This window comes from Eleutherodactylus coqui, chromosome 9, assembly GCF_035609145.1.
Source record: "Eleutherodactylus coqui strain aEleCoq1 chromosome 9, aEleCoq1.hap1, whole genome shotgun sequence".
Lineage (NCBI taxonomy): Eukaryota > Metazoa > Chordata > Amphibia > Anura > Eleutherodactylidae > Eleutherodactylus > Eleutherodactylus coqui.
Window position 1 is genome coordinate 15,077,467 of NC_089845.1, and position 20,109 is coordinate 15,097,575.

Consider the following 20,109-nt stretch of genomic DNA (forward strand, 5'->3'; position numbering starts at 1 on the left):
CGGCTACTGTTACTATTGGGGATACTATAAGGGACATTATTACTACTGGGGTCACTGTTGGGGTCACTATTACTACTGAGGCTACTGTAAAAGTCACTATTTCTACTGAGGCTACTGTGGGGGTCACTATTACTACTGGGGAGAATATAGGGGACACTCCTCTTGGGGGTCACTATTACTTTTATAGAGAGGACACTATTACTACTAGAGATACTGTAGGGGTCACTATTACTATTGAGGCCACTGTGGGGTCACTTATTTTTATAGAGGGGTCACTATTACTACTAAGACCACTATGGAGGACAATATTACTACTGGGGTCACTGTGGGGGTCACTACTACTACTGAGGTCACTGTGGGGGGTCACTACTACTACTGGGGATACTGTATGGGTCACTATTGCTACTAAGGCCAATATAGGGAACACTATTACTACTGAGGCCAATATACGGGACACTTACTACTGAGGCCACCGTGGAGATCACTTTTACTACTGGGGATACTGTAGGGGGCACTATTACTACTGAGGCCGCCGTGGGGGTCACAATTACTACTTGGGATATTGTAGGGGTCACTTTTACTGAGGCCACTGTGGGCGACACTATCTACTGAAGCCACTGTGGGAGTCACTATTACTTTTATAGAGGGGACACTATTACTACTGAGGTCACACTGCACGTGGCTGCATAGCTTAAGCTGCTTTAGAGTATGTTCACACATGGTGGAAATGCTGTGGAATGTCCGCAACAAAAGTTTCCAGAGCAAATTCTGCAGCATTTCCACATCGAAAAAACTGTCAAAATCCATAGCATTGGTGTACAGAGCTGATTTCATATGATATTGGGCCCCCCCCTCACCTCCTCCAAAGGCTTCCCACTGTCAGCGCTCCCCGGCTTCTGGTTCCCTGCAGCTTGGTCAGGTGTGGTGCCGCTAGGAAGATGAGGCTACTACAGGCTACTAGGAACCAGAAGCCAAGGGAGCACTGATGTAGTGGCCCAGAACACCATTCTGGTCCCCTCCATAAATGTCATACATGTTTTCTCCTATGTAGATGCACTGTGCAAAGCTTGTCCTGTCATATTGGGTGTGTGTTTTGCACAGCTACGGCGCTTGAGAGGTTAACAGTAGAGATGAGCGAGCATGCTCGTTTAAGGCTGCTACTTGAGCGAGTAGCAGTCTTGTTGAGTAACTGTGTACTCGCCCAAGCAGCATGCGGGGGAAAGAGGCGGCGGGGAGAGAGTGAGAGATCTCTCTCCCCCCTCCCCCGCTGCCCCCTGCCCCCTCGCATGCTGCTCGGCGAGTACACAGTTACTCAAAAAGACTGCTACTCGCTCGAGTAGCAGCCTTAAATGAACATGCTCGCTCATCTCTAGTTAACAGTAATAAAATCATTGCCTGCATGTAGATCATTGCCTGCATGTATCAATTTGTCATGTTGTGTGGTATGAGTAAAGGTATAAATAGTAGTGCTTGAGAGCAGGAAGTGGTCGTCCATCTTCAGGAGCAGTGAGTGCTAACACAGAGCCACATGGAAGCACCTTCAGCTTCCATGTAGGTGAAGATGGAGGAAGAGGAGAGATATCACATAGCGAGTGAAGTCTGGATGTGAGACCCACCATCAGAGCGAGCGAGAGAGAGAGCAATTCCCAATAACCCTGCATATACAGAGCCAACATTCAGGTACTAATTCACATTACAGGCTTTTCCTGTGCGGCCTCCAAAATCCAGATCACAGCACAGAGGTACACTACTGACACGCCCACGTGCCTGCTGTTCGAGCTGTTATTGCTAATTCTTTTGCTTTGAATAATCATCTGACAGAGTGTCTGTAGAGTGACCCCTACGCCCCTTCCTCCTCTGGAGTGCTCCCAGTCCAAGAGCGGTACCATACAGATAACGTGGACTGTAGGACCGGATTCATCCTGTGTATCCTCCCTGACCTCTGAGCTCTAGCCTGCTGTCATTTAAAGAGAATTGTCCCTGCGTTGCTTTGAATACATGTTGTGTTAAAGTTTATTTTTAAGCAAAGTTATACTGGGCCTCAACCATTCCTGGGGACCCGAGTTACTATACACCAGTCTCTGTGTTCTTTTCTCTGCCGCGTAGTGGGAACAGTGGCTTCACAAGTGATAAGTACTACTACCCCCATCAACCCATTTATTGGCATTATCTATCGTAGGGGTGTTGAACCTGCGATCCTGCTCAAGCTAACACTGATGCCTACCAGCTCTGCACTCTAGTCAAGTGTCTGGGATCATCCCTCTGGGGTGTTGCACTGACAGTAGAAAGCCTTTGGAGAAGATTAGGGGAGCGCCGCATATTTTTACCCGTTAAAATCAGCCCCAAGTGTACAGATTTTGGTGCGGAAATGCTGTGGAATTTGCTCCCTGTCTTTTTTGAAATGTCCCTGTACTTTTTATAACGACAAAGGTAAAATCATACATCGTGATAAGCCCCACCCCTGTCCACAGCGCACTGTCCCGCTTTGACCTAGGGAAAATCTGGTCACCTTTCCTTAAGGCCTCCTTCACATGGGCGACAAAGTTGCATGATTTTGTAGCATTGCTACGATGCTACAACTCGCATGTATGAGAAGCCCATGGTATCCTATGGTTTCCTTCACATAGGAGATGTTTTGTAGCATGCTACAAAACGACACACAAACCTCGCAGGTCCGGCGATATGCCCGCGGCACGTGAGGTTTTGTAGCCCATGTTTCTCTATGGAGCCTTCCTCTCTGTTGCATCGCATCACACGAAAACGCAGTTTGCATGCGATGCGATTTTGACAGTAGCAGATGCTACAAAGTTGCGTGATTTTGTAGCGTCACATGCGACTTTGTAGCGCTACAAAATTGCGGTATTGCTGTGAGAAAATCGCAGCGATATCGTACGGTGTCGCCCGTGTGAAGGAGGCCTAAAGGATTTGCTGCCAAATTTTTTCATGTCATAACACAAGCAGGCCAGCCCTGGGGGTGGAATTGGCAATTGCCCCGGGTCTGTTCAACAATTTGCAATGCCAAATGCCAACACTCTGCTCTGCTACAAGTGCCGTCCATTAGTCAGGCTGTTTGGAGTCTCCTCTTCCTTCCCTAAAGGTAAACCCTAATATACCGTGTTTCAGTCTTATTTTCAGGGAATGTCTTATTATAATTACCTAGCAGGCTTGGTCCACGCAATGGCTGTAATTGGCGGAGCAGCAATCAAGAACCAATCAATGCAACACTTGATGAACCAGTCACAGTCATCACATTAGTTCATCGAGCACTGCATTGATTGGCTGAGCAGAGCTCAAGAACCAGTCAGAGCCATTGCTTCCTGAAGGCGGGATTTATGAATCCAATAACTATGAAGCGGCCTTCTGTGGGCGGCCGAGGCCTGCAGGAAGCATGGTGGAGCTCCGGAGAGCAGTGGGAGGGATCTGGACCGAGTCTGATAGGTAATGTATTGCTTTTTTAATGTAATGCAGCTAGGGCTTATTTTGGGGGAAGGAGTTATATTTCAAGCCTCCCTGAAAACAAAAAAATCAGACTCCCCTTAAAGTCAATAGAAGTGAAAATCAGGTGTACCAATTTGCCAAAACATACCTAAAGTGGCAGTGGTGGTGTCGGTGATGATTGTTCCTCTTCAAAGAATGTTGCTCAGTAGTTAGCACTGTTGCCTTGCCATGCCTATGTCATGTGACCATGTTATATATATGTGTTTGTAAGGATGTTATGCTAGGAGAGTCTGCAAGTTAGCAAGTGAGAGAAGTTTTAGTGAGTGAACCCCATAGACACTGATCAGTCTGTGCATGTGTAAGATGGTGATACAGCCCTCCTGTTGTGAATGTACTCGTTTGTGTAAGTAAGTTTATGTTCTTATAACTGACATTTTGTTGTTTGACCACAAGAGGTCACTGTGGCCTGGAATGCAACAGGGGGGAGGAAGTGCATCATCACTGCCCAGACAGGATAGAGCTTAAAAAGAAAAGATAGAAGTGTGTGTGTGTGTGTCGGCCATCTAGTTAAGTGTGCTTTTGAGGACTGGAGAGAGTGAGCCAACGTGATACACGTGGAGAAGGACCCCTAAAGGACTGGAGCTAAAGTGAAGGGGAGCTGAAATAGAGACTGTTCCAGAGTTTGTCAGACCCCCAACCTAACGGAGAAGATTGCTATTAAAGGGGTTGTCCCGCGCCGAAACGGGTTTTTTTTTTTTTCAACCCCCCCCCCCCCCCCCCCGTTCGGCGCGAGACAACCGCGATGCAGGGAAGTAAAGAAAGTTTACCGGAGCGCTTACCTTAATCCCCGCGCTCCGGTGACTTCAATACTTACCGCTGAAGATGGCCACCGGGATCCTCTGTCTTCGTGGACCGCAGCTCTTCTGTGCGGTCCATTGCCTATTCCAGCCTCCTGATTGGCTGGAATCGGCACGTGACGGGGCGGAGCTACACGGAGCCGCTCTCTGGCACGAGCGGCTCCATAGAAGACTGCAGAAGACCCGGACTGCGCAAGCGCGGCTAATTTGGCCATCGGAGGGCGAAAATTAGTCGGCACCATGGAGACGAGGACGCTAGCAACGGAGCAGGTAAGTATAAAACTTTTTATAACTTCTGTATGGCTCATAATTAATGCACAATGTATATTACAAAGTGCATTATTATGGCCATACAGAAGTGTATAGACCCACTTGCTGCCTCGGGACAACCCCTTTAAGGACCGGGCTCAGAAGTAGCAGCATCAGTGAGTTCACATGGTTCTCGGATAACCTCCTATTCCTGCCATTCCAGACAAAGAATAGAGGTACCTAATAGACCCGGGTCAGCCAGAGAACGAAGGCCTCTGGTGTAACCATGCATGCACCACATTATATGTTTGGCGCCAAACTGTTCGAGACTAATAACAAGGCCTGTAGTTAGTTAGTTTAGTTAAGCATACTGTCTGTCACAGGCCACACTACAGGTGACTGATCTGTCTATTTAATAACCCTCAAACACAGAACTCTATGGAGCTGTAATTCCCAGAGTGAGTGAGAGCTTTCTACAAAGATCTAAAAGTCACATTATATAACTTTACATTTCCTTGGCTTCTGAGCTATATACTGTGATATCTGCTTGATGGTACTGTGGTTGGGGAGGGGAGGGGTATGTGGCTAAGATTGTAAACTCTTGTGTTGTGCCGCCGGTGCGTCCCTAGCATCCTCACTAATTGTTCCTGTTTCTAGGGTGATAGAAGGTAATAGCGGCTGGTTAGAGACAGTCTGCAGATAGGCAAAAGCTTGGAGTATATTGGAAGCACATTATAAAGCACCGCACTGCATGGCATAAGGATCTCGGTTTCCCAGCTGAATGTATGTAAATATCTGGGAATGGGGGCTCTTTTAGGTAGAGAGTTTTACTAAACTAAGTAAAATCTAATTTAAACTAAGTCGCTTGGAGTCTCCTCTTTCGTTCGAGACTTCGCTGTATCCTGGGGAGCCCACCCCGGTACACAGCTTACACATGGAGAATGGAAGAAGCTGAACAATACCCTTCAGCTTGGCCTGGGCCTATTCTACCCAGGATATGCCAGTACTACCTCTAAGTACTGAGAGAGAGGGAGAGAAGGACTGCTGCATCGCTATAAGAAAAGACAAGTAATGTAAGTGTGGACTAGTAGATAGTTCGTGAAAGAGAGAGAGTTGCCAGGAGGGGAATCACACAGATAACTGGGACTGTGGCTTGTCCAGATTGCCCTGACAAATCTCCCTGTCACACCACTTTATTCTGTTATATCTGTGCCAGGCTGCTAATGTTATTTTGAGTTTCACAAGTTACAGTAAATGGACATGACCGACCATTCCCAGTTTGTGCAGAATGTATCCCTGTGTGTGGACTATTTTATTTCACCATCAAGATTTACCGCAGAGGATGGAATGGTGGCATCACGAGTGACAAATAACTTCAAGGTAATTACTAGTTACTTTTTCACTCTGACCTTCCCAGCAGTAGCTTAGTCAGGTTCCGAGCTACCCTCAGGGAAGGAGATGGTAGAGCCCCATGACAAGGTCTTTATCTACCTTGCTATTTCTTCGGGTGTGGGCAAGCTCCTCTGACTCTGCACCTTGAACTCCAGTACTGCAAGGAGCATGCCTAGCAACTGAGCCACCACATTTCTTCTTTTTCGCTTTCCAGTGGAAGAGAAGTTGGAAAAGAAAAAGAAGAACAAATACACAGAAAACAAACTCCATGCAAATGTTTTTCATAGTCAGGTTTGAACTTAGGCACTGCAAATAACTCTCGGTACATTTGTCCTGTCTCACCTGTCTGGATGCTGTCCATGGATCCAGAAGGTGCCATCTGTGGGAGAGACCCTGTGTTTCCCCTTCTGCTCTAGAAGCCCATTGGCTGACAGTCAGGTTTAATCTTACAAGTGCAGAGCCCAAGGGCGGGAAGCAAACATACAGATTCCTGTGCAAGAGTGCGGGAGAGACAGAGAGCTAATAAAAGGAAGTGACGCAGAACAGTTAATCAGACTTAGCCAGTCACGAGCAAGGAGAGGTTGTAGTTCCGTGGTCAGAGTTCAGTGAGTTATTATTTTCCCAAGGTTGAGTGTGGTGATCAACCAGCTCCCTTGGCATCCCACAGCAGAGAAAACAGAAGATTCTTTCAGAGGTCCATCTTCATCTAACAGTGAGTTATAGCTACCCAGTGAAGCTCAAACCTGGATTATCCATACAGCCACTTGTCTCTCTGGTTTACTAGACAATTTCCCCACTAGTGAATTTAGATGAATTAATTTAGTTGGATTATAATCTGTAGTATTTTATAAAGCAATCTTCAGGAAAATAGGAGAGAGAGTATCATCAATTCTACATTTCTGTATCCTGCTTATTTATTACTGCATTCTTGAATACCTGCTATAAATAAAGAATTGTAAAGTTAACCCTTTGATGCAAATATCAAAGTTAGTAAATCTGCGCTCTCTCAGATTACTAAACTAAACTGGACTTGTCTCTGTTATTTCTGCATCATCATCCTGAGTGTCTAACGCAAAATCTTGGCATCACGAACAGGATAGTTTCTTCTGTGCCTTACAGCCATAGAATCAGGATGTCTGTTGCTGAAGATAACCCCGCTGGCAACCAGCACACCATTGATGACCCTGCAGATGTTGCTGTGTCAATTAATGCTGCTACAATAGTTGTTGTGGCCACAGAATCAGACCCTGTAACTGCTAGCACCCCTAGCTTTGTGCCACTAACCATGCCGAATTGCTTAGGAGCACCATGGCTACCTACATATAGTGGCAAGTGCCACACTCTCAGAGAATTTAAGGGGGAAATGGGAGCAGTATTCAGATACTGTACTCATTAGCTATGGAGCAGAAAGTAGAAATTCTCATAGGTCAGCTAGAAGGTTCCGCTGCCAGAGAAGTTAAGACATGGCCACATGAGTACAAAAAAGATGGTGGAAGACATAATGGACAGGCTGCAGACTATCTTTGATAAACACACTATGTCAGATATAAAGAAACATTTTTAACAAAAGACAGAAATAGTAATTCCCCGCAGAGATGCCAATTAAGCATTGCTTGCCTACCATGATCAATTCGGACAATTTGGAGTCCATAAAACTAAAGCGGTGATCTGTCAGCCCTTTTATTGAATTGGCATGAAAGATGACAGAGAAATAGTGTCAGGAATGCACAGTCTGTGGAATCAAAAGAAGAGCTCAACATGATCAAAGAGCCTCATTACATCCCATCATTACCACCAAGCCCTTGGAAATCCTGGGCATTGACTATCTAAAAGCAGAAACCAGTAAGTCCGGGTATAGCTATGTACTCACGTTAATTGATCACTACACCAAATTTACAGTTACCATCCTCGTCAAAGAACTCATCTCCAGAACCACCACTGCCATCATTTTGAAGCATTTCATACTCAGTTACGGATGCCCTGACCAGATCCTTTCCGATAGAGGACCCGCGTTCGAGTACCAACTCTTCCACGAATTATGTGCTACCTATGATTGTAAGAAGCTTTGTACCACCGCTTATCATCCTTAAGGAAATGGACTCTGTGAAAAAGCCAATCAGACCATATTACAATTGCTCAGAACAATCCCAACCAAGTAGAGAGAATATTGGCCCACCTATTACCAGAATTCATCTACACATACAACACCCCCCCACACTGGATACACCCCTTATTATTTGATGTTTGGCCACCAAGGAAGATTGCCCTCAGATCTAAAATTAGGAATCCAAGTAACTGATGATCACAACCCAAATCCAACTGGATCCAGGACCACCATAGACGACTCAAAGAAGCCCAAGAAATTGTCAACACCCGCTTGGAGGAAAAAAAGAGAAAAACAAGCTTGTGATTTCGACAACATGCTCACGCATCAGACCTAAAAAATGGAGACCGGGTCTGCTTAAAAAAAAGACCACCATACCGGAACATTAGATACCCATTGGGAACTCACCCCATATACAATCATCACAGCCATATCCCCAGAAAAAGGACTTTATCATATAGCGCATCCAGATGGAAAAATTCAAGTTGTCCACCGTAACAGTCTTAAAATTTGCCATGCCCAACCTGCTTCACCTACAGATTCAGATGAAGAAGTGAAAAACCCAAAGTCTACTCCCTAATTAGCCCAAGTATGTCCAGCTCCATTCAGTCTGGAAAATCAATTGCTCCAGTACTTGAACCCATTCTCACGTCTAGTATACCAAGCACCACCACCCCATTCCACAGAAACGTCGCCATGTCCCTCAGTTTCAAGTTCTTCATCCTCAAGTTTATCCACTGCATCCAACTCAACACCAGCTTCTACAACACCATCACCAACTCCCAGAAGATGATTACCGGCATTGTCTACAGGCCCAAGAAGATCCACAAGGTCCACATGTGGCCTACCACCACCAAGATTTCGGGAATGAACTATTTCTACAAGCTTCAGTTTATCAATCCTATAGATTTAGAAAACACCTTTATTTATTTATTGCAACATTTGCCGTAACGTACAGGTGCAGAGCCCAAGGGCATGAAGCAAAGATACAGGTCCCTAAGCAAGAGTGTGAGAGAGAGGGAGAGGTTATAAGAGGAAGTGACGCAGAGCAGTTAATCAGACAGCCAGACATGAGCAAGGAAAAGTTGCAGTTCCGTGGTCGGAGTAGTTCAGTGAGTTATCGTTTTCCCAAGGTCGAGTGTGGTGATCAACCAGCTCCCGTGGCAACCCACAGCAGAGAAAACAGAAGATCCTTTCAGAAGTCCATCTTCATCTAACAGTGATTTATAGCTACCAGGTGAAGCTCAAGCCTGGATTAGCCATACAGCCACTTGTCCTTTTGCTTTATAAAATCCTACAGTAAAATTCAACTAAATTGATTTATCTAAGTTCACTAGTGGGGAAATTATCTAGTAAATCAATCTTCAGGAAAATAAGAGAGAGAGTGTTGAAATGAGAGTATCATCAATTCTACATTACTGTATCCTGCTTGTTTATTACTGCATTCTGCTTGTTTATTACTGCATTCTTGAATACCTGCTATAAATATGTTTTCAAAGAATTGTAAAGTTAACCCTTTGATGCTCACTCTCAGATTACTAAACTAAACTGGACTTGTCTCTGCTCTTTCTGCGTTATCACCCAGAGTGTCCAACTAGAGTGTGGTGTCACTGTGATAAAGTCTAGGCCTCCGGCCATACCTGCAGTACGATCATTGTGGCGTTACAGAATCCTAGTTTTACAAAGCAGCAATGCTAGCCACTGTCAACAAGCTTCTTTCTTTTTACTTCTCCTGGTTCTTCTTTCTTCTGAGCCCTTCTCTGAACTTTCTCCAGTTTGTCTATGTCTTTTTTAAAGTGGGGTGCCCAGAACTGGACACAGTATTCCAGATGAGGTCTGACCAAGGAAGACTAGAGGGGAATAATTACTCCATGTGATCTAGACTCTATGCTTCTCTTAATACATCCCATAATGTGGTACTCCACTTGAGATTCATTTCCTGCTTCTCTTTCTCCTCCTTTCTTACTATGCCTTCCCTGCCCTTTCTTCTTCTTCTCATTCTCCTCTGGAGCAGCAGGAGGAGGTAGAAGAAGAAAGAGAAATAAGGAGAAGAAGGAAAAAGGAAGAGGGAGAAAAGTATAGCAGCGCAGTCATTAGCACTGTTGTCTTATAGTACTGGCTTCCAATGTTTAAGTCTGACCAAGGACTACACCTGCATGGACTTCGCATGTTCTTTGTTTTTCTCCTTCCTTCTCTTACAGATAAGAAAAAAAAAACAAGCATGGTGACTCAGTTGTTAGCATTGCTGCTTTGCAGTGCTGGAGTTGTAGGTTCAAATTTGACCAAAGGCAACATCTGAATGGAGGCTTTGTTCTTTTTGTTTATTGTTCTTGTTTTCCTCTTCCTCTGGTGGTGAAAGACAAAGACAGATTTTTTAATGCAATTTTTGCTAAAAATTGGGTTGGGATGACGCAATCCGATTTAGCAAAAATCTGCCTGATTTTATCACATGGCTGAAAATGACAAGCAATAGTAATCACCAGCTTTGCCAGCTCGATTTAGTTACATTATGCTGATGTAAAATTACAGGCGACAATACAATGTAAGGGACATCTCAAACTATCGCTTCTTACATATCGTCACTAAGAGAAAATAGTAGTTTGAGGGTTGCAACGCTAATAGTTACCATGACTAGTGCCAGGATGGTAATTTGCATGGAATACAAAAGGCAAAATTACAATATGGAGCAAAAAGCTGGGCACGTATACCGGGCAGTGCAGTATTACCATCTGGGGCATCACTACTATCCAAATTCACAATATCAGTTGCTATTTGCTGAGCACCATCTATGAGACATTATTATTTTCAGAGGCACTTCCTGTGTGGTATTTTTTTTTTAGGAATTACGATAATTATGAAACTCCTTTTTTTTAACCCCTTCATGACGCGGCCCTTTTTTTTCCCCATTTTCGTTTTTTCCTCCCCCCCTCAAAAAATCATAACTCCTTTATTTATCCATCGACGTCGCTGTATAAGAACTTTTTTGCAGGACGAGTTGTATTTTTCAATGGTGCTATTTAATGTACCATAAAATGTGCTGGAAAACTTTTTAAAAATTCTAAGTAGAGTAAAATTTAAAAAAAACTACATTTCGCCTTCTTTCGGTGCGTCTTGTTTCTATGGCACACAAACTGCAACAAAAACAACATGATAACTTTATTCTATGGGTCAATACGATTACTATGATACCAAACTTGTATAGTTTTTTTTTTTTACTATACTACTCTTTTTTCAAAGACATTTAATTTTTTTAAATTATTTTTTGCAGTCATTTTGTGCGCCAATAACTTTTATTTTTCCGTTGACGTAGTTCAGCGATGGCTCATTTTTTGCAGGATGTCCTGTAGTTTGCGTTAGTACTAATTCGGAATACATACGACTTTTTGATCACTTTTTATTGCGTTTTTTCTAGGAGACAAGGTGACTGAAAAAGTGCATTTCTGGCGTTCTTTTTCTTTTTTTTTCAGACAACGTTCTCCGTGCGGGGTAAATATTGTGCTACTTTGATAGATCAGACTTTTACAGACGTGGCAATACCAAATATGTATTTTATTTTATTATTTAGACTTTTTAATTATAGATATTGCAAAAGGGGGTGATTTCAACTTTTATTCCTTTTTTTTTTACAATTAAAAAAACTTTATTGCTCTTATTTTCACTTTACTTTTAAGTCCCCCTGGGGGACTACAATATGCGATACTTTGATCACTCCTGCAGTATGACGTAACGTTATAGCATTACGTCATACTGCATTCTGACCCCATGGGGATAGCTTGATAGGCAGTCTCTCAAGGCGGCCCCCGGCAGCCATGACACCTGCACGGCTCTCCCAATCACACCGTCCTGGAGATAGCGCAAGCTCACATATGATCCCGCTCTTAACCCCTTTCCTGCCGCGATCTAAGTAGATCGCGGCAGGGAAAGAGTTCACAGAGGGAGCGTGCGAGAGCCCGGCCTGTCGCAATGGCAACAGGATGCCAGACACTGGCGTCCTGTGTTGCCAGTGCCCTGCCATGCCTTATCACAGCGATCATCAGGGCTGTGGTGAAAGTCCCCCAGAGAGAGACAAATGTTGTATAAAAAAAAAAAAAAGATTACAAAAATGAATTACGAAAAAGTAAAAAAATACCCTTTTTTATGCTTTTTCTCAGATAAAAAAAAAATTGAACCCCACATATTTGGTATTGTCGCATCCGTAACGACGCGTACAATAAGCTGCACATTAGAGATGAGCGAGCGTACTCGGAAAAGCACTACTCGCTCGAGTAATGTGCTTTATCCGAGTATCGCTGTGCTCGGGTCTGAAGATTCTGACTTTTGATAAATGGAGAAGAAAATCTGCCAAAAATCGTTACGTCCTTAAGCCCAAAATAGGCCATGTCATTAAGGGGTTAAAGTACAGCATTTGCGTACACTATGCCACATGACGGACAAAGTAATAGTGGAAAAATGGTATAACAGTATGCACAGAATAAGGGGTTGTCTGTGTCACTTGAGAAATGAAAGTGAGGATGCAGGAAAAAGTTGTGAATTCAAGAAGTTATCATGGTGGTCTGGGCCAGATGGAAAAGACAAGAAAAATTAATCACTTCCAGGCACTATTTCATAAAGCACCTCTCTATGGAGTGTACGGCTTGCGTCCTATGGACTGTCGTATGAAAAGTCCATAGTACCTCAGTTCTAGTCATCTAGACAGATACTTCCATCTATAATGTGAATCTTTGATGCTTCTTCAAAGTTATTGTTGGTGCCTTTGTGGAAATTTTGATTAATGCCCTCCTTGCCTGGTCTGTGGATTTCAGTGGACAACCTTTTCTTGTCAGATCTCTAGTGGTACCACATTCTTTCTAAGTTGTTTCAAATCTTGGAACATTTTTATACTCAGAGGCCATCCAGAACAGTTATACTGACTTCATGGGACAGATCATGTCACACAACTGCTCACAGCAACCTTATTCACTTAAAGGGGTTGTCCCGAGGCAGCAAGTGGGTCTATACACTTCTGCATGGCCATAATAATGCACTTTGTAATGTACATTGTGCATTAATTATGAGCCATGCAGAAGTTATAAAAAGTTTTATACTTACCTGCTCCGTTGCTAGCGTCCTCGTCTCCATGGTGCCGACTAATTTTCGCCCTCCGATGGCCAAATTAGCCGCGCTTGCGCAGTCCGGGTCTTCTCCTCTTCTCTATGGGGCTCCGTGTAGCTCCGCCCCGTCACGTGCCGATTCCAGCCAATCAGGAGGCTGGAATCGGCAATGGACCGCACAGAAGCCCTGCGGTCCATGAAGACAGAGGATCCCGGCGGCCATCTTCAGCAGGTGAGTATGAAGACGCCGGACCGCCGGGATTAAGGTAAGCGCTGTGCGGGTGGTATTTTTAACCCCTGCATCGGGGTTGTCTCGCGCCGAACGGGGGGGGGGTTTAAAAAAAAAAAAACCCCGTTTCGGCGCGGGACAACCCCTTTAATTATGTGACTTAGGTCGGTGATCCGGGAATTATTCCAAATTCTAGATTGGAATCAGGAAGGAATTTTTATCCACAAATGATAAAAATTGGCTTCTACCTCATTGTTTTTTTTCCTTCCTCTGGATCAACATTGGGGGGCGGGTGGTGATTGTAATAGGTTGAATTTGATGGATATATGTCTTTCTACTATGACTTTTGAAGTTAATTTGTTGGACCTGTCCTTAGGGTGGGTTTCAGTAGTAGAGCTGCATTCCCATGTACAGACTCCGCCAGCCGCCAATGTAAGCACGATCTTACTAATAAAGTCTGCAAGATTGTGTGGCTATCATCAACAAGCCAGTGCCTGTACTTTTTGCACTGTAACAAATAATGCAGCCTGTTGTGCAATAATAATAAATCATTTTGTTTGTGCGTGTGATGGTGGGACGAACAAATACAATATAGGAGACAAATGTTTGTTGTGCCACGGAGGTTTGTTTAGTATGATGAACATACAATTTATGTAACATGGCCGCTGTACCTCAACAAAAGAAATGAGCTTCATGACACAGTTGGAGCTCGGTGCTCCTGATCCTTCAGGATCCTTGCAATGCCACCGAAAGTGCTAGAAATTAATGTTCTGCACGCCACTTTCTCAAGTGTTGTTGGTACTATATTTCAGCGCTTGGGGCCTCACTTTTAATCCTGCCCATGGTTACACTTTGGCAATCCCTGCCAATCAGCTGATTTCCTGGGGCACTGTCATTGCAGTTACCCCAGTAATCAGAATGCCCTGACCATAGCACAGTGCTCCGAGTTCACACTGTAGGTGTGTAGGTGCAGCTCCTATTAAATTCAACGGGAGCTGCAACTGCAATACTAATCTTGGCCACTGCATTATGGTCAGCACTGCTTTCAGTGCGGATCGCAGGGACAGTGAGCATGGGTATCAGCTGATCATTGAGGACCCACTGCTCAGATACCCGACCATCATCTACTGTTGACCTGGTGGTTGTCAATAGAAAAACCTAAAAGTAATCCTGGAATACCCTTTAATGCTGATCAATGTACATACTAGCACGTGGTGTAGACAAAAGAGAAAATCCTGATTTGTTTCACAAAAACAAACAATAAATAAATATAATGTGCTCTCTTACGCTTAGACTTAATCCAGGAATACTTCCACTTGCAGAGCCTTCACTGTCTTTCGTTTGCTAAAGAAATAAAAAATATACTTCAGTTAAGCAACAAAAAATATCACCCATTTATTAGGCTATTTATTAGGTACTAAAACCACTAATTCAGAGTGAACACGACTCGCTACCCGGGCAAGAGACCTAAAAGACTGAGCTTGGATTCCGTCTGGTCCAAGCCCAAATTATGCCCAAATAACAGGCTGTAACTGTAAATAGATTGAGTCCCCTGACCAATGGGCGAGGACAGTAGCACAGTAAATGGAGTGTTTGTAGTGCATAGCACCCGGGTTCCAGGCAAGCACCTTTCCAGGAGTCTGTGGCCAGGCAATGGGCATTTGTTATTCCAGTTTCTCATTTATAATAAAAAGTTCTACAGCACCCAAGATCAAAATCTTGGCAATACTGTAATTTTCCAGGCCACCCATGAGCCCATTTCAGATCCAGGCCCTCTAGTGAACTTTTAATAGAACAGCTCCAAGGAACATGAAGTAGCCTATTCAGCTTCTCTCAAAATATGGCTGAAGATTGTAGGCTTGGGGTGTAGATGCTGTCACGGGCATATAAGGGTTGCATATTGATAAGCTGCAGAAGCTCACCACTACCTGGTGTCAAACAGCGAGCGGACTGTGTGTGTGCAGTACACTATCTGCAACATAGAATCCCTGGCTGACTGCATTCAGTGTGAGACATGACTTCCAGCATTATCTCCAGGCACTGCTGCAGAGGATGCTTCCTCCTCTCCTGATAACAGACCTGCTATAGAGAGCACTGATGCCTCTAATAGAGAGCTGGTCTGACCTAGGATGCTGCACAACTCTGGCCACTGACATCACATTGCAATATCCAACTCTGCTATATGGTGACTATGATAGATGGAAAATGTTTTTCATGGGAATTTATTGAAAAGCATCTTTTGGTTATTTATCCTGATGATGCTATTCAGACTGAATAACAGCATTAGGAACACACATAAACAAGTCATCAGGAGGGGGATATGCTGTAGTTACAGCCCACTGTAGCAAGGCTGGGTGGGAGCAAGCTGTAGTTAAAATTTCTGAGAAGCCCTGGTTACAAGGAGAGCATATACTAAACAGGTAATACAATTTATTAGGCTGAAACATGATGTAATGTAGTATGTTACGCTGAAAGAAGACAACATCATCTAGTTCAGCCTGTTTCCACCCCTACCTTGTTGATCCAGAGCAAGGCAAAAAAAAAGCAGTGAGGCAGAAGCCAATTGAGCCCCTTTTGGGGAGAAAAATTCCTTCCCGACTCCATAATTAGCAGGGAAGGCAGCTGCCTCTCTTGTGATCCCCTGTGTCTCTATGTGCAAATAACACAGTACTAGTAGCTGAAAAAAAAATAAAAAAAGATAACTCCTAAACGGCAACAATTCTAAATCAGGTATTCTTATCTGCTGCTCTGGGTACAGTCAATCTAGAACAGAGCAGAAGTGTTAAGACTGATGACGGACCCATATAGTGCTTATATAGCGCCAGAAGGAGCTGAAAATAGTCGACGGAGCAGGAGTGCTCCGAAGTGAAAGTTCAGGTACTCTTTAACTTTGATCTTTTACTATGTACAACTTTTGCATTCCACACAAAACATTTAAGTATTTTTTGTTACAGAATTGTAAAGTTATACAATTTGCTGCATTTCTTCAACTCTGATGTAATTACTAATAGTCAATTACTTACTAATGGTTTCCATGTGTTTACTGGCCCCGGAGGACCTGGTGGTCCTGGAAGTCCCGGAATACCCGGAGGTCCTTGAAGTCCAATACCAGAATCCCCCTAAAAAGCAAATTTTAATACATGAAGCAGCCATTAAATTTACAGTATGTTATTACAAGCATGTTACAATTTGAATAAGGTAATAAATACAGACATGTACCTGGTGATAACGGCATAGCACACTAGGTTGGTTGTGTTAACAGTATTATTGTATCTTGACGCCACCAGAAGCTAGGGGTTTGACAGAGGGAATGCCCCTTTCACGTCCCTAGATCCCGATAGTGTCAAGGCAGGAAGGTCCTAGCTGCAGCATGTGCATTGATTACTGGCTGGCCTGCTGCCTTAGGCCGAGGGTTGGGTGTATTTTTAGGCTTACATTATAAGCTGTAAATGCTGGCATGTTACCGCTGTAACATGGCAGCATTAAGATCTAATAATGTAAGCCTAAGAAGAGAACTAACATCAGCCTAAGGCAGCAGGCCAGCAAGTAATCAATGCACACGCTGCAGCTATCACAGTGAGCAGACCAGCTCCCAGCCACCCGCTGCCTCAGTGCTGGGTCCGTGCAGGCGCCGCAGTCTCTTTGCCCCCTGATGGCCGCTCCCCCGCTTACTGCGATGTTGTCGCTGGCCGCACATGTGGTCCGCGGCCGGGAGACCTGCCGGCCGCTGCCTCAGTGCTGCGTCCTGCCAGTTGCCAAGCCTCTGTGCTCCCTGAGGAGGGCTTCCCCACTCACCGCTCCCAATCTTGGTGCTGGCCGCACATGTGGTCCGACGATGGGAGAGCCAGGCAGCCACCTCTTCTGTCTGCTGAGTCCCGGGCTGTCAGCTGCATTCCGCCTACCTCCTAGGTGAAGCTCCTAATGCTGCGGCAGTCCACTCTTCTGTTCCACAGCTGGGAATCCTTAGTGGCCTTGCAGGACCTACAGGCCAAGCAGATGTGCCCCAGGTTACGCCCCCTGAATCAAGTTCAGGGGGCGTAACCTCCCTGTTAATCTTGGCTCCACCAGGAGTTCCTGGTGGCGTCAAGATACAATAATACCACCGTTAACATAGCATGCGTATGTTATGTGCATAGTGCGTTACTTATTCACATATGCCCACTGAATCTGTACATCTGGGAAACATAACTTTATTAGGGGTGTTTAAGCTAGGGACTGGGAGGAGGCAGGGCAATCGCAGAGATAAACAGTGACATGGGATGAAATAATAGAATGGGGGCGAAGTAGTGGGATTGGTTAGTGCGTTTAGAGCCAGCCGATCAGTTAATAGGGCCACAATTGATATAAAAAATTAACAAAACCTTCTAAACTAATGCTAGAAGTCTGACCAATAAGGTTAAAAAAAAGTTATAATGTGTGAGGAAAACATAGTGGGAATAAGCGGTAAACTTATAGGATTACAGTCTGTTAGAAGGGATCGTATAAAACGGGAAAGAGGGAGGGGAATATCTTTATGTAAAATCCTGTTTAAAGTCCACATTGCAGGAAGATATATAGGAGGGGGATAAACAAGTGGAGTTTCTAGGAGTGGAAGTATGTAGAGGAAAAAACAATAAAATCCTCATAGGGGTTTTCTATAGACCACTAAATATAACAGAAGCCACTGAAAATCTATTATTGAGGCAAATAGATGAGGCGGCAAATCACAATGAAGTAAATATTATGGGGCACTTTAACTATCTGGATATGAACTGGGTAGCCGAAATCAGCAGATCTCATGAAGGTAATGACTTCCTGTCAATTACCAAAAATAATTACCTTACCCAACTTGTACAGGACCCGACTAGAGGGACGACTATTGTGGATTTAGGATTAATCAACAGAACTGTCAGAATAACAGGGGTGCAGGTTGGGGGACCTGGGAAATAGTGACCATAATATAATAAATTTCCACTTCTCTTTCAATAAGGAGTTTTATCGGCGAGCTACGAAAATACGGTGTTAAATTTTAGAATGGGACAGTTCGACCAGTTTAGAGATGCCCTTAATCTTACTGACTGGGATAGTCGACTCAAAAATAAGAGTGTAAAAAAAAAAAAAAAGCGTTCAAATTACTAAAATAAGAAGGCAGCAAAGAAGCACTAAAACCTATAAGGAAAAAATAAATTGGTAAAATGCAAATAAAAGAGCTGCAAGAAGATATTTTGCATATTCCCTGTGCATTCTGGGAAGAGTAAAGGATCAATGTAAGCAGGAAGATTGCCGGGATTAGCCAGGTATAACTGCTCGGAGGACATCACCAGACCAGAGATTGGAGCTGCAAGAAGATAATTTGCATATTGGTATGGTACCCCACTTAATACATTCGTTCACTTTGATGTGCATCCATTTATGACCACTCTTTGAGTACAATCACTCAGTCACTTGGGAATCCACCTAACAGTTGGCTTGTCAATCCCATATTTGGTCATTTTTTTCAATAAGCATAGTATAAGATACTTTGTTAAACGCTTTACTAAAGTCAAGGTATACTATATCCACTACATTTCCTTGATCAACCAGTCGGTGATTTTGTCATAGAAGGAAATTAGATTTGTCTGGCATGACTTGTTTGTTACTAACCCATGCTGGCTCTGGTTAATTACTCCATTTTCATCCAAGTACTTGCATACATGCGGTTTAATAATTTGTTCACAGATCTTTCCCAGTATAGCAGTCAGGCTCACAGGCCTGTAATGTCCTGAATCCACCTTCTTCCCTCTTTTGAAGATAGGGACAACATTTGCCCTTTTCCAATCTTCTGGGACTTCTGTTCTCCAGGAATTTTCAAAGATTATGGCGAATGGCTCAGCAATTAACTCTGCTGCTTCCTTTAGTATCCTGGGATGTAATTCATCTTGACCTTAAGGCTTGAATTCATTTAAGTTTACTAAGTCTTCCCTCACCATCTCTGTACTTATAGATCGCTTGCATTCTTTTATTTCCCCAATAGCACAGGGAAGATCAGTTGATGTTCCATCTACTTTCTGAGAGAAAACAGATATAAAATAGGAATTTTCATCTTGTAAACATCCAATAGAATCTTTGCCTTTTCTTTTGCTTTTGACATACCCCCAAATCCTTTGTATTGCTTTTGGCCGCTGTTGCAAGCCTCAATTCATTATTAGCTTTAGCTTTTCTGACACTTGCCCTACAGTTTCAGCAGACCGCATTATATTCTTTGCTATATTCCCCAACCTTCTTGGACATTTTTGTCCTTCAGAACATCCAGCTATTGGATGCTTCCTACCCTTTTTCTGACTTCATTAAAATCTGCTTTTCTGAAATCCAACCTTCGTGTCTGATTTTTCTCATGGCTTCCTCCCATTTTTATCCAAAATTCAAGGATAAGGCCCTAGCTACCCTTACTTCCTCAACCATTTCCTCCCTGTTGGTAAGAATTAGGTCCAAGATAGTAGATCCCCTTGTTTTCTCTTCTACCTTTTGGAAGATAAGGTTGTCAGCAAGAGCGGATAAAAATTTGTCACGTTTTTTTGAGAGCTTGGCCACCTGGTGTAGAAAGAGTTCATTCATATCTTCCGCTTGTCCAGGTGGCCTACAGTAAATTCCTACAATACTGTATTCTTACCCAAACAGTTTCTACAGAACCACTATGCTCTGAAGCTTGAATCTCTGTGGAGATAAACATTTTCTTAACAAACAACGCAACACCTCCTCCCCTTTTTCTAGGTCTGTTTCTTATAAATAAGT

At 43.7% G+C, this 20,109-nt stretch overlaps 1 protein-coding gene across 4 annotated transcripts in view; it reads right to left on the reverse strand.

The window, feature by feature from the left end:
- Positions 1-20,109, reverse strand: part of COL15A1 (collagen type XV alpha 1 chain) — a 638,286-nt gene that overhangs the window by 305,223 nt on the left and 312,954 nt on the right. For all 4 annotated transcript variants that reach the window (XM_066579143.1, XM_066579144.1, XM_066579146.1 and 1 more), the window contains exons 11-12: positions 16,383-16,478; positions 14,647-14,703 (exon numbers count right to left, since the gene is read on the reverse strand). In XM_066579143.1, coding sequence (XP_066435240.1) covers positions 14,647-14,703; positions 16,383-16,478 — 153 coding nt within the window. The remainder of the gene's footprint in view (positions 1-14,646; positions 14,704-16,382; positions 16,479-20,109) is intronic.